The 15,381-nt window shown below is 47.8% G+C and overlaps 1 protein-coding gene across 1 annotated transcript in view; it reads right to left on the bottom strand.

Moving 5' to 3' along the window:
* The window catches only part of LOC132390686 (dynein heavy chain domain-containing protein 1-like), a 199,595-nt gene that overhangs the window by 157,467 nt on the left and 26,747 nt on the right, over positions 1-15,381 (bottom strand). The window contains exons 4-5 of the mRNA XM_059963243.1: positions 4,051-4,221; positions 2,432-2,635 (exon numbers count right to left, since the gene is read on the bottom strand). Of these exons, the coding sequence (XP_059819226.1) occupies positions 2,432-2,635; positions 4,051-4,221 (375 nt within the window). The remainder of the gene's footprint in view (positions 1-2,431; positions 2,636-4,050; positions 4,222-15,381) is intronic.

Below are 15,381 nucleotides of genomic sequence, written 5' to 3'. Positions count from 1 at the left end.
TTCACAGAAACCATGCTGACTTTGACTTATTCTAGACCATAAGATGTAAGAGCAGAATTAGGCCATTAGGCCCATCAAGTCTGTTCCACCATTCAATCATGGCTGATCCTTGTAATAGTAACTGCACTCACTTCTCTTCCCTCACACACTTCAACATCTAGCACACTGCTAGTGTCTTCCACAGTGAAGACTGATGTAAAATACTCATTTAGTTCACCTGCCATCTCCTTGTCCCTGTTATTATTTCTGCAGTATCATTATCAGTTATTTCATCATTAGTCTCAAAGTATCCCAAAACTTCATCCTTAATAAAGGACTCTAACACTTTCCCAACCACTGAGGTTAGGCTAACTGGCCTATAATTTCCTCTCTTTTGTCTTCCTCCCTGGTGCAAAGGTAGTGGAGTGATATTTGCATTAACATCAACCATTATGAAATGCTTTCAGCGGTTGGTAATGGAGCACATTAAAGCCTCTCTTCTGGCTACACCAGATCCTTTCCAGTTCACGAATCACTCAAATCAATCCACTGACAATGCAATACTCTCTGCCCTCCACTCTGTCTGTCCCATCTGCTGTTTATAGACTTCAGTTCAGTGTTCAACACCATCATACTGCAGAAACTGATAGGGAAACTGTCCTTGCTGGGTCTCAACGCCTCCCTCTGCAATTGGATACTGGACTTCTAAACAGTAAGGCCACAGTCAGTCCATGTGGGCAGCAACACCTCTCGTCTATTACGCTGAGTACTGGTGCTCCCCAAGGCTGTGTGCTCAGCCCACTGCTGTTCACACTGTTGACGCATGACTGTGTCACAGGATTCAGCTCAAACCGTGTTTGTGGATGACACAATAGTGGTTGCCTTATCAAGAACGATGATGAATCAGAGTGGAATGGCTGGTGATTGGTGTGAGAAGAACAACCTAAGCCTGAATGAAGAGAAGGCAAAGGAAATCATCATGGACTTCAGGAAGTTGCAGATGAACCATTCCCCCCCTGCCCCCGTGAATACAGGGTACATCTGTAGAGAGAGTCAAGTGCTCCAAGGCCTCACCTGGTCCCTCAGTATCACCTCTGAACATGAAGGCCCAGCAGTGCCTCCTCTTCCTGAGAAGATTGAGGCAAGTAAGGCTCCCCCCACCCCACCCATCTTAACTGTGTTATATAGGAACACCATTTGAGAGCGTCTTGACAAGTTGCATCTCCATCTGGCACGGGAGCAGTCAAACATCAGACCAGAAGTCCCTACAAAGGACTGTGAGAATATCTGAGGGGATCATAGGGGTCTCTCTACCATCCGTCGGGGACATTTAGTATTATTAAGGATCCCACCCATCCATCCAGCATCCTCTTTGATTTTCTACCATCAGGCAGGAGACTCCAATGCATAAAGACAATAATGGTCAGGATAAGAAACAGTTTTTCCCCACAGGCCATTAGGCTTCTGAACTCCTGCTCACATCATATTTGAAGTGTCACTGGTTAAATTGTTCCATATCTTACAATATTTAATATTAATGCACTTTGTCATTTATGTGTGATTCATCTGCAGATCTTATTCTAACCTTCATTAGTTATCATGTGTTATGTATACTACTGTGCTTTACACCCAGGTTCAAAGAAATGTTGTCTTGTTTCTATATACATTATATGGTCATAAAAGTTATGTACATGCATATAGTTAAATAACAATAAACTTGATTTGAATGTGAAGAAAATGATGGATATAGAAATTGTGTAGGCAGAAGGGATTGGTTTAGTTGGCCATTTGATTACTAATTTAAGAGGTTTGGTACAACATTGTGAGCCAAAGAGCCTTTTGCTGTGTTGTTCTGGTCTACTTCTTGGAAACAAAACTAACTTGTTGTCTCTTTGCCCCAATTTGGAAAATGAGAAACCTTCTCTGGTTATCCACAGATGCTACCTGATATGTTTCCAGTATTTTACAGAACCACAATGTTTTGACTGAGTTTCCAGAGCACAATGAGGTTGAACTCACCCTGCTCATGGACTGTTTGTCCCACTCCCATCAGGGAGGAGTCCAGGTAGCATCCACGCCAGGACCACCAGAAACACCAGCGTCTCCTGGTCTCTCTTCATCTAAGGATTACTCTATAATTCAACTCTGTGCCAGTGTGATGGTCTGACATTTTCCCACATGATATGCCATAAGCCACCTTCTTGCCCTTTCAGTTCTCCTGTCCATGTCCCCACTGAAGTCTTTCTGCAGCCTGGTCCCAGATGTAGCTCGTGAGTAACCCTGATTCCTGAATCCCCACTGCTCTCTGCTCTCCAAGAGTGACACTACGGGTGGACACTGTGGGAATTTTTCCTGAGAGATGCACATGACTCCAGGTCCCCTGGAGTGATCCATCTATTCTAACTAAAGGCAGAATGGTGGGAATTTGTTCTGGGAGATGGAAGAGACTCACTGTGTGAATGCCTTGCGCAGGAGGTAGTTTTTGAAGAATGGGATGTGTCTCAGAGCCCTCCACACCATGGCCTCTCGTTGCCACTCTCCCAATGACATCACCTGGGACTCCTGGCTCGGACACACGGAGAGGACTCCAAAAGTAGAGAAAACAAAGTGTTCCACATCCACCTTCTCCTTGGGGACTACAACGAGATCGTACGGCCTAGAACAGACAGGAGAGAGAGAAATAACCAGTGGATGGCACCTACAGTAGTTAGCAGACTCCAGAAACTCCAGCCACTGCCCAACAATGCAGACCTGCATACAGTGGAGACAACAGGAAATTCAACCATCAGGGCATCACAATACAACACAATCTTTAGCCAGAAAGTAATTTACTGACACAAAATCAGTAACACACTTAACTGCTGGAGAAACCCAGCAGATCAGGTAGCATCTATGGAGGAGAATAAACATTCGATGTTTCAGGCCGAGATCCTTCATTAGGACTGGGGAAGCTGAAAGGTCTGAAGATAGACAAGTCACCTGGACCAGATGGTCTAGACCTTTGGGTTCTGAAAGAAGTGGCTGAAGAGATTATGGAGGCTTGAGTAATGATCTTTCAAGAATCAATTAGACCATAAGACTTAGGAGCAGAATTAGACCATTCAGCCCATCGAGTCTGCTCCACCATTCCATCACGGCTGATCCCGGATCCCACTCAGCCCCATACACCTGCCTTCTTGTTAGGGTATCAAAGGATATAACCAATCAGGAAACTATCAACTTCTGCCTTAAATATACCCAGACTTGGCCCCAACCGCAGACTGTGGCAGAGCATTCCACAATTGATTCTGGTATCGTTCCAAAGGACTAGAACATTGCAAATGTCACTCCACTCTTCAAGCAGGTAGAAAAGCAGAAGAAAGGAAATTATGGGCCAGTTAGACTGACCTCAGTAGTTGGAGTTGATTGTTAAGGATGTGGATTTGAGGTATATGGAGGCACATGGTAAAATAGGCCATAGTCAGCATGCTTTCCTTCAGGGGAAATCTTGCAAGAAAAAGCTGTTGAAATTCTTTGAGGAAATAATAAGCAGGATAGGCATGTGAGAAACTTGCTTCAACCAAGGAAGGGTCTTCGCCAAAAACATCAACTGCTTATTCATTCCATTGATGCTGTCAGGCCTGCCAAGTTTCAGTAGCATTTGTGTGTGTTGCTCTGGATTTCCAGCATCTGCAGAATCTTCTGCTATTGACACAGGACTGAGGACAAACACAGCCCAGACACCTCACAGGTTAACAGAGAAACTGGACTCCACCTGTCCCTGATACCCCACTGTGATTATACTGGGACTGGACTCCTCCTGTGCCTTGATAGCCCACCATAGTCAAATTTCCGTGTCTTGGGCTGAGGGAAGGACAACAGTTTGAAGGTTATAGGGAAAGCATGGTGTGGGATTGACTCTTCTGATAGTAGGCAAGGACACAATGGGCCAAATGGCCTCTTTGCCATAGATTCCACAAGATTGAGCATAAATCACAACATGTTCTTTCTGTGGTTACTAGTTCCATTTCAGTCGTTGCTCCACATCCCGCCCCCCCCCCCCCCCCACCTCCCCACCCCCTGCTGCCGTACCTGAACTCCTGATTTTGCTGGACCTTGAGATAGTAGAACTTGGTCTTGCCGAGGAGTTTGCACTTTGCTAGTGCCTGGACCGCCCACTCCCCAGTGCCAGGCTGGAGACTGGGCACTTTATCCACACTCTGTGTTCTCTTGTCATCTGGCTGTACCACGCTGGGGAGATCCCTGCAACATCACAGCAGACATTAAGCGCCCATGTGAACAGGCAGCCTACATGGGAACAAGCAAGCTCTGGGCGAGCCCACGCCCTGAGTGGGAACAGGTAAACTCTGCAGGGACAGGCAAACTTTGTGTAAAAGGTCAAACTCAACGGAAACATGTGCACTCTGCGGGCACAAGCAATTTTCGCATGAACCGGTGCTCTCTTTTTCTTCATACTTATGATTCTGTTGAGACTGATGGTGGAATTTTGCAGGTGGTACCAATATTGGTGGAGTGGTGGGCAGTTAGGGAGGGTGTTTGATCAGGAAAAGTTGGCCCAGAAACTTAACTCTGACAAGTGCAAAGAGATGTGTTTTGGGAAGTTAAACCAAAGCACAGTTTACACAGTGAATGTCAGGATCCTGGGGAGCGTTGTAAAACAAAGAGACCTAGGGGTAAAAGTACATGTTTATTATCTGATGTTCTGGTCATCCCATCACTGGAAGGATGTGGAAGTTTCAGGAGAGTGCGGGAGGCAGTTTACCAGGATGTTGTCTGGATTAGAGGCAGAGCTAAGATGTCACCGGATGGAGCCTTCTTCAAACTCATCTGAAAAACAGTTTAATTTCTTCCCTTTAATGTCTCCTTTTTACCTTTTCAAGATGGATGGGGTTCTGTTGGAGTCTGTGATCTTCAGCTGCGCCCAAAACTGTGGCTCTCTATGGCAATGATTCGTGCAGCTCACCGACCGGCTGTTTTTGATATCCCCAGGATGTGACTGGCAGATGCAGCCTTCAGGGTGAGGTCCTGCAGCTGTGTGGACAAACTGATTCCATGCCGGTGTTCTCAACTGAGGTGATGTGGGAGACAGATAGAATATCGGGACAGCGGATATGGCTGTCAGAGGCCTCTGTACTCAGGCGATTCCCCACACCCCTCCTCTCTCTCTCTCATAGACAATAGACAATAGGTGCAGAAGTAGACCATTCGGCCCCTCGAGTCTGCACCGCCATTCTGAGATCATGGCTGATCATTCACTATCAATACCCAGTCCCTGCCTTGTCCCCATATCCCTTGATTCCCCTATCCATCAGATATCTATCTAGCTCCTTCTTGAAAGCATCCAGAGAATTGGCCTCCACCGTCTTCCAAGGCAATGCATTCCACACCTCCACAACTCTCTGGGAGAAGAAGCTCTTCCTCAACTCTGTTTTAAATAACTGACCTCTTATTCTCAATCCATGCCCTCTGGTACTGGACTCTCCCAACATCTGGAACATATTTCCTGCCTCAATCCTATCAAATCCTTTAATTATCTTAAACGTTTCAATCAGATCCCCTCTCAATCTCCTCAATTCCAGCGTGTACAAACCCAATCTCTCCAATCTCTCTGCGTAAGACAGCCCTGCCATCCCAGGAATCAACCTAGTGAATCTACGCTGCACTTCCTCAATTGCCAGAATGTCCTTCCTTAAACCAGGAGACCAAAACTGTACACAATATTCCAGGTGTAGTCTCACCAGGGCCCTGTACAAATGCAAAAGGACATCCTTGCTCTTGTACTCAATTCCCCTTGTAATAAAGGCCAACATCCCACTTGCCCTCTTCACTGCCTGTTGCACTTGCTCATTCACCTTCATTGACTGATGAACTAGGACTCCTAGGTCTCTTTGCATTTCTCCCTTACCTAACTCTACACCGTTCAGACAATACTCTGCCCTCTTGTTCCTGCTTCCAAAGTGGATAACTTCGCATTTATTCACATTGAATGACATCTGCCAAGTATCTGCCCACTCACCCAGCCTATCCAAGTCTCCTTGTATTCTCCTAACGTCCTCTTCGCATGTCACACTGCCACCCAGTTTAGTATCGTCAGCAAACTTGCTGATATAGTTTTCAATGCCCTCATCTGAATCGTTGACATAAATCGTAAAGAGCTGTGGTCCCAATACAGAGCCCTGTGGTACCCCACTAGTCACCTCCAGCCAGTCCGAGAAACACCCATTCACTGCTACCCTTTGCTTTCTATCTACCAACCAGTTTTCTATCCATGTTGAAACCTTGCCCCCAATGCCATGAGCTCTGATTTTACTCACCAATCTCCTATGTGGCACCTTATCGAATGCCTTCTGAAAATCTAGGTACACAACATCCACTGGCTTACCCTCGTCTAACATCCTTGTTACACCCTCAAAAAACTCCAACAGATTAGTCAAGCATGATTTGCCCTTGGTAAATCCATGCTGGCTCGGCCTAATCCTATTTCTGCCATCAAGATGTGCCACTATTTCGTCCTTAATAATGGACCCAAGCATCTTCCCCACGACTGACGTTAGGCTAACAGGGCGATAGTTTTCCGTTTTCTCCTTCCCTCCCTTCTTGAAAAGTGGGATAACATTAGCCACTCTCCAATCTTCAGGAACTGATCCTGAATCTAAGGAACATTGGAAAATGATTACCAATGCATCTGCAATTTCCTGAGCCACCTCTTTTAGAACCCTTGGATGCATGGGGGATTCTCAAGGAGAACTTGGAACCAAAGCAAGGTGGCAACTGTAACATTGTAATTAGTGAAATGTGTTTTTTGTTGGTCTCTCCTCTTGCTGTGGAAAGGGTAATGCACTCTGTCCCCTGTTAGGGAGAGAGAGCCGGTGGCATGTCGAACTGTCAGGAGAACAGTTATGTTTTGTTGGAGTGCAGGTCACTGTCTCTGTTTGGGGCTTTGCTTTTGCTTGCTTAGAGGGTGGTGGGCGCCAATGCTTCCTGCTGGAATAAATGGGGGAGGGTTGGTGCTCTGCTGCTGCTTGTGTGTGGCAGTGGGGAGAGGGGGCTTTGGCAGTTCTAACATTCTACTGTCATTCATTCATAACACCATAAGACCAAAAGATATAAATGCAGAATTAGACCATTTGGCCCATCAAGTCTGCTGTCATTTCATCATGATTGATCCAATTTTCTTCTCAGTCCCAATCTTCTGATTTCTCCCTCTATCCCTTTGTGCCCTGAGCTATCAGAATCTATCAAGCTCTGCCTTAACTACCAGTATACATAAAGACTTGGCCTCCACAGCTGCCTGTGGCAATGAATTCCACACATTCACCACTTTCTGGCTAAAGAAATTCTTCCTCATCTCCGTTCTAAGAGGATGTTCCTCTATTCTGAGGCTGTATCCTCTGGTCTTAGACTTTCCCACCATACGATACATCCTCTCCACATCCACTCTATCAAGGCCGCTCACCATTTGATAGGTTTTAATGAGGTCACCTTTCATTCTTCTGAATTCCAGTGAAAACAGGTTCAGAGCCATCAAATAATCTTCATATGACAAGATATTCAATCCTGGAATCATTTTTGTGAACCTCCTTTGAATCCTCTCCAATTTCAGCTCACTCTTTCCAAGATAAGGAGCCCAAAACTGCTCACAATACTCCAAGTGAAGCCTCACCAGTGCTTTATAAAGTCTGCAAACTTTGCAATAAAGTCATCAATTCCATTGTCCGTATCATTGACATGTAACATAAAATGAATCAGTTCCACACAGACCCCTGTGGAACACCTCTAGTCAGTCAGTACAGGCTCCCTTTATTCCCACTCTCTGCTTCATGCCAATCAGCCACTGCATTATCCATGCTAGAACCTTTCCTGTAATACCATGGGCTCATACCTTGTTAAGTATCCTGATGTGTGGCACCTTGTCTATGGCCTTCTGAAAATCCAAGTACACAACATCAATCGATTCTCCATTGTCTATTCTGCTTGTTATTACTTCAAAGAATTCCAACAGATTTATCAGCAAAGATTTTCCCTTGAGGAGACCATGCTGACTACAGCTTACTTACCATGCGCCTCTAAGTACCCTGAGACCTCATCCATAATTGACTTCAACATCTTCCTGACCACTGAGGTCAGACTAACTGGCCTATAATTTCCTTTCTTCTGTCTCTCTCCTTTCTTGAAGATTGGAGTGACATTTGCAATTTTCCAGTCTTCTGGAACCATTGCAGAATCTAGTGATTCTTGAAAGATCATTACCAATCCTTCACGATCTCTTCAGCCACCGCTTTCAGAACCCTGGGGTGTACACCATCTGGTCCAGGTGACTTATCTACCTTCAGACATTTCAGTTTCCCAAGAACTTTTTCTCTAATTATGGCAACTTGACCCACTTCTGACCCCTGACACTTGGAACTTCCACCATTCTGCTAGTGTCTTCCATATTGAAGATTGATGCAAAATACTTAAAAACACAAAATGCTGGAAAACTCAGCAGGCCAGACAGCATCTATGGGAGGAGGTAGTGACGACGTTTCGGGCCGAAACCCTTCATCAGGAGTGAAGTAACATGGGATGGTGGAGAGGGGATAAGAAGTGGGGGGAGGGATGAAGTAGAGAGCTGGGAGGTGATAGGCTGGATGGAAGTGGGCTAGGGGGAAGGTGGAGAATTATGAATTATGCAAAATACTTAATCATTTTGTCCACCAATTCCTTGTCTCTAATTTTTAAAAGCTTCACAATCCTCTATATTCTCATGAACTTTTGCCCTATTATATGCCTTTTCTTTGGTTTATGTCCCCTTTGACCTCTTGTTTGCCACCGTTGTGTCACTTTTCTATTTTTCCAGAAATTCCAGCCATTGCCGCTCTGCCATCATCCCTGCCAGTGTTCTTTTCCAATCAATTCTGGCCACCTCCTCTCTCATGCCTCTATAATTCCCTTTACTCCACTGTAATACTGATACATCTGACTTTAACTTCTCCTTCTCAAATTTCAGGGTAAATTCGATCATACTATAATCACTATTCCCTAAGGGTTCTTTTACCTTAAACTCTCCAATCAATTCTGGTTCTTTGCACAACACTCAATCCAGAATAACTGATCCCCTAGTGGGCTCAACCACAAGCTGCTCTAAAAAGCCATCTCATAGGCACCTTAGAAACTCCCTCTCCTGTAAACCTACATCAACATGATTTTCCCAATCTACCTGCATATTGAAATCCCCCATGACTATTGTAACATTGCCCTTTTGGCACGCATTTTCTATCTCCTGCTGTAATTTGCAGTCCACATCCTTACTACTGTTTGTGGGTCATATACAAATCCCATCAGCGAGTTTTTAACCCTTGCAATTCCTAGCTCTATCCACAATGATTCAACACCTTCTGACCCTATGTCACCTCTTTCTATCGATTTAATTTAATTTTCTCCCCACAGAGCAATGCCAACCCCTCTGCCTTCCTGCCTGTCCTTTTGATACAATATGTATCCTTGGACATTAAGCTTCCATCTATGATCTTCTTTCAGCCATGATTCCTTGATGCCTACAACATCATACCTGCTCATCTGCAACTGTGCTGCAAGTTCATCGACCTTATTCCGTGTATTGCTTATATTCAAATACAACATTTTCAGTCCCATTGTCACACTTTTTGATTGCCCGCCTTGTACGTTGCAACTCAAGCTGTTGACTGCAACTTTGGCCCATCACCAGCCTCTCTTCACTACACATTGCCTCTGTTTGTAAACCAGCCACCTCATCTTCAGCACTATTATCTGCCTTTCCTACAATACTACTTGCATTGAAATATATGCAGCCGAGGACACTAGTCACACCATGCTCAACCTTTTGATTCCTAACTTTATCTGAGGTCTTACCAACATCTGCCTCCAAAACCTCTCCAGTAACTGTTCAGGCTCACTGGTTCCCATCCCCCTGCAACTCTAGCTCAAATCCCACCATGCAGCATTAACAAACCTTCCCACTAGGATATTAGTCCCCCCTGCCAGTTCAGGTGCAACTGAACAGATCGCACCTTCTCTGGAATAGAGCTCAATGATCCAAAATTCTTATGCCCTTCCTCCTACTCCAACTTCTTAATTATATAATCTTCCTAATTGTGGCCTTTCTAGCTTGTGGATACCATCGGGGAATCTCCTTGGGCTTCTCTTATTTTCGTGGATGTCTGTGAAGAGCACGAATTTCAGATTGTATATTACATAGCTTCTCTGATATTAAATGGACCCATTGAACCATGAGCTATAATGAGAGGCTGGACAAAGCTGGGTTGTTCCCTCTGGAGTGGCGGAGGCTGAGGGGAGATCTGATGGAGGTTTATAAGATTATGTGAGGCATAGATAGAGTGGACAGACTATACCTTTTTCCTCAGGATTGAAATATCAATTTCTAGGGAGCATGCATTTTAGATTAGAGACAGAAAAGTTAAGGAGTGTGTGTGTCCAGCACTTAAACAGTTAACATGTGAGGAGCATTTGATGGCTCTGGGCCTATACTTACTGGAGTTGAGAAGAATGGGGGTGGGGAAGATCTTACTGAAGGCTATTGAATATTGAAGGACCTACAGTAGATAGATTGGATGTGGAGGGAATGTTTCTTACGAAGGGTGTGTCTAGGACCAGGGCCTCAGAATAGAGGGGCATCCATTTAGAACAGAGATGAGGAGGAAGTTCTTTATCTGGGGGAGGTGAATCTGTGAACTTCATCACAGAAGGCTGTGGAGGCCAAGTCATTGGGTGTACTTAAAGTGGAATTGGATGAGTTCTTGATTAGGAAATGGTTACATAGGGAATGCAGGAGAACAGGGTTGAGAAGGACAATAAATCAGACATGATGGTTTGGCAGAGCAGACTTGATAGGCTGAAAGGCCTAATCCTGCTTGTAGGTCTGGTGGTCTTCTGGCCAAAGATTTTTTACATACAGTGTTGAGTGCTGGGAAAGTGGTGCCAGAGTTTGTGACAAATACAATAGAAGTGTGTCAGAGGCTGTAAATGGACATGAGGCAATGGAAGGACGTGGACATTGTGCAGGCAGCTGGGACCAGATCCATATGACAATGTGTCTGGCCCAGAGCTGTAGGGGAATGGCCTGTCCCTCTGCTGTACAATTCTGTGCGCTTTACAGAGTCCCTCAGTATGTCACCATCACACAATCCCAGTGCAGGGCTTACTCACGGCAACAGTCAGCCAGTCCCAGAGCAAGGTTCACTCACACTGACAGTCAGACAGTCCCGGAGCAAGGTTCACTCACACAGAAAGTCAGACAGTCCCGGAGCAAGGTTCACTCACACTGACAGTCAGACAGTCCCAGAGCAAGGTTCACTCACACTGACAGTCAGACAGTCCCGGAGCAAGGTTCACTCACACTGACAGTCAGACAGTCCCGGAGCAAGGTTCACTCACACTGACAGTCAGACAGTCCCAGAGCAAGGCTCACTCACACTGACAGTCAGACAGTCCCAGAGCAAGGTTCACTCACACTGACAGTCAGACAGTCCCGGAGCAAGGCTCACTCACAGTGACAGTCAGACAGTTCCAGAGCAAGGTTCACTCACACTGACAGTCAGACAGTTCCAGAGCAAGGTTCACTCACACTGACAGTCAGACAGTCCCGGAGCAAGGCTCACTCACACTGACAGTCAGACAGTCCCGGAACAAGGTTCACTCACGCTGACAGTCAGACAGTTCCAGAGCAAGGCTCACTCACACTGACAGTCAGACAGTCCCGGAGCAAGGCTCACTCACACTGACAGTCAGACAGTCCCGGAGCAAGGCTCACTCACACTGACAGTCAGACAGTCCCGGAGCAAGGCTCACTCACAGTGACAGTCAGACAGTCCCGGAGCAAGGCTCACTCACACTGACAGTCAGACAGTCCCGGAGCAAGGTTCACTCACACTGACAGTCAGACAGTCCCGGAGCAAGACTCACTCACAGTGACAGTCAGACAGTTCCAGAGCAAGGTTCACTCACACTGACAGTCAGACAGTTCCAGAGCAAGGTTCACTCACACTGACAGTCAGACAGTCCCGGAGCAAGGCTCACTCACACTGACAGTCAGACAGTCCCGGAACAAGGTTCACTCACGCTGACAGTCAGACAGTTCCAGAGCAAGGCTCACTCACACTGACAGTCAGACAGTCCCGGAGCAAGGCTCACTCACACTGACAGTCAGACAGTCCCGGAGCAAGGCTCACTCACACTGACAGTCAGACAGTCCCGGAGCAAGGCTCACTCACAGTGACAGTCAGACAGTCCCGGAGCAAGGCTCACTCACACTGACAGTCAGACAGTCCCGGAGCAAGGTTCACTCACACTGACAGTCAGACAGTCCCGGAGCAAGACTCACTCACAGTGACAGTCAGACAGTTCCAGAGCAAGACTCACTCACACTGACAGTCAGACAGTTCCAGAGCAAGGCTCACTCACAGTGACAGTCAGACAGTCCCGGAGAAAGGCTCACTCACAGTGACAGTCAGACAGTCCCAGAGCAAGGCTCACTCACAGTGACAGTCAGACAGTCCCGGAGAAAGGCTCACTCACACTGACAGTCAGACAGTCCCGGAGCAAGGCTCACTCACAGTGACAGTCAGACAGTTCCAGAGCAAGGCTCACTCACACTGACAGTCAGACAGTCCTGGAGCAAGGCTCACTCACACTGACAGTCAGACAGTCCCAGAGCAAGGCTCACTCACGCTGACAGTCAGACAGTCCCGGAGCAAGGCTCACTCACACTGACAGTCAGACAGTCCCAGAGCAAGGCTCACTCACACTGACAGTCAGACAGTCCCGGAGCAAAGCTCACTCACAGTGACAGTCAGACAGTCCCAGAGCAAGGTTCACTCACACTGACAGTCAGACAGTCCCGGAGCAAGGCTCATTCACACTGACAGTCAGACAGTCCCAGAGCAAGGCTCACTCACAGTGACAGTCAGACAGTCCCGGAGCAAGGCTCACTCACAGTGACAGTCAGACAGTCCCAGAGCAAGGTTCACTCACACTGACAGTCAGACAGTCCCAGAGCAAGGTTCACTCACAGTGACAGTCAGACAGTCCCAGAGCAAGGTTCACTCACACTGACAGTCAGACAGTCCCAGAGCAAGGCTCACTCACACTGACAGTCAGCCAGTCCCAGAGCAAGGTTCACTCACAGTGACAGTCAGACAGTCCCGGAGCAAGGTTCACTCACACTGACAGTCAGACAGTCCCAGAGCAAGGTTCACTCACAGTGACAGTCAGACAGTCCCGGAGCAAGGTTCACTCACACTGACAGTCAGACAGTCCCGGAGCAAGGCTCATTCACACTGACAGTCAGACAGTCCCAGAGCAAGGCTCACTCACGCTGACAGTCAGACAGTCCCAGAGAAAGGCTCACTCACAGTGACAGTCAGACAGTCCCGGAGCAAGGTTCACTCACACTGACAGTCAGACAGTCCCAGAGCAAGGCTCACTCACAGTGACAGTCAGACAGTCCCGGAGCAAGGTTCACTCACAGTGACAGTCAGACAGTCCCAGAGCAAGGTTCACTCACACTGACAGTCAGACAGTCCCAGAGCAAGGTTCACTCACACTGACAGTCAGACAGTTCCAGAGCAAGGTTCACTCACACTGACAGTCAGACAGTTCCAGAGCAAGGCTCACTCACACTGACAGTCAGACAGTTCCAGAGCAAGGCTCACTCACACTGACAGTCAGACAGTCCCGGAGCAAGGCTCACTCACACTGACAGTCAGACAGTCCCGGAGCAAGGCTCACTCACGCTGACAGTCAGACAGTCCCGGAGCAAGGCTCACTCACACTGACAGTCAGACAGTCCCGGAGCAAGGTTCACTCACACTGACAGTCAGACAGTCCCGGAGCAAGACTCACTCACAGTGACAGTCAGACAGTTCCAGAGCAAGACTCACTCACACTGACAGTCAGACAGTTCCAGAGCAAGGCTCACTCACAGTGACAGTCAGACAGTCCCGGAGAAAGGCTCACTCACAGTGACAGTCAGACAGTCCCAGAGCAAGGCTCACTCACAGTGACAGTCAGACAGTCCCGGAGAAAGGCTCACTCACACTGACAGTCAGACAGTCCCGGAGCAAGGCTCACTCACAGTGACAGTCAGACAGTTCCAGAGCAAGGCTCACTCACACTGACAGTCAGACAGTCCCGGAGCAAGGTTCACTCACACTGACAGTCAGACAGTCCCAGAGCAAGGTTCACTCACACTGACAGTCAGACAGTCCCGGAGCAAGGTTCACTCACACTGACAGTCAGACAGTCCCGGAGCAAGGTTCACTCACACTGACAGTCAGACAGTCCCAGAGCAAGGCTCACTCACACTGACAGTCAGACAGTCCCAGAGCAAGGTTCACTCACACTGACAGTCAGACAGTCCCGGAGCAAGGCTCACTCACAGTGACAGTCAGACAGTTCCAGAGCAAGGTTCACTCACACTGACAGTCAGACAGTTCCAGAGCAAGGTTCACTCACACTGACAGTCAGACAGTCCCGGAGCAAGGCTCACTCACACTGACAGTCAGACAGTCCCGGAACAAGGTTCACTCACGCTGACAGTCAGACAGTTCCAGAGCAAGGCTCACTCACACTGACAGTCAGACAGTCCCGGAGCAAGGCTCACTCACACTGACAGTCAGACAGTCCCGGAGCAAGGCTCACTCACACTGACAGTCAGACAGTCCCGGAGCAAGGCTCACTCACAGTGACAGTCAGACAGTCCCGGAGCAAGGCTCACTCACACTGACAGTCAGACAGTCCCGGAGCAAGGTTCACTCACACTGACAGTCAGACAGTCCCGGAGCAAGACTCACTCACAGTGACAGTCAGACAGTTCCAGAGCAAGGTTCACTCACACTGACAGTCAGACAGTTCCAGAGCAAGGTTCACTCACACTGACAGTCAGACAGTCCCGGAGCAAGGCTCACTCACACTGACAGTCAGACAGTCCCGGAACAAGGTTCACTCACGCTGACAGTCAGACAGTTCCAGAGCAAGGCTCACTCACACTGACAGTCAGACAGTCCCGGAGCAAGGCTCACTCACACTGACAGTCAGACAGTCCCGGAGCAAGGCTCACTCACACTGACAGTCAGACAGTCCCGGAGCAAGGCTCACTCACAGTGACAGTCAGACAGTCCCGGAGCAAGGCTCACTCACACTGACAGTCAGACAGTCCCGGAGCAAGGTTCACTCACACTGACAGTCAGACAGTCCCGGAGCAAGACTCACTCACAGTGACAGTCAGACAGTTCCAGAGCAAGACTCACTCACACTGACAGTCAGACAGTTCCAGAGCAAGGCTCACTCACAGTGACAGTCAGACAGTCCCGGAGAAAGGCTCACTCACAGTGACAGTCAGACAGTCCCAGAGCAAGGCTCACTCAC

This window comes from Hypanus sabinus, chromosome 3, assembly GCF_030144855.1.
Source record: "Hypanus sabinus isolate sHypSab1 chromosome 3, sHypSab1.hap1, whole genome shotgun sequence".
Taxonomy (NCBI): domain Eukaryota; kingdom Metazoa; phylum Chordata; class Chondrichthyes; order Myliobatiformes; family Dasyatidae; genus Hypanus; species Hypanus sabinus.
Note: the sequence above shows the minus strand (reverse complement) of the source record. Positions and strands in the feature narration are given on the sequence as shown.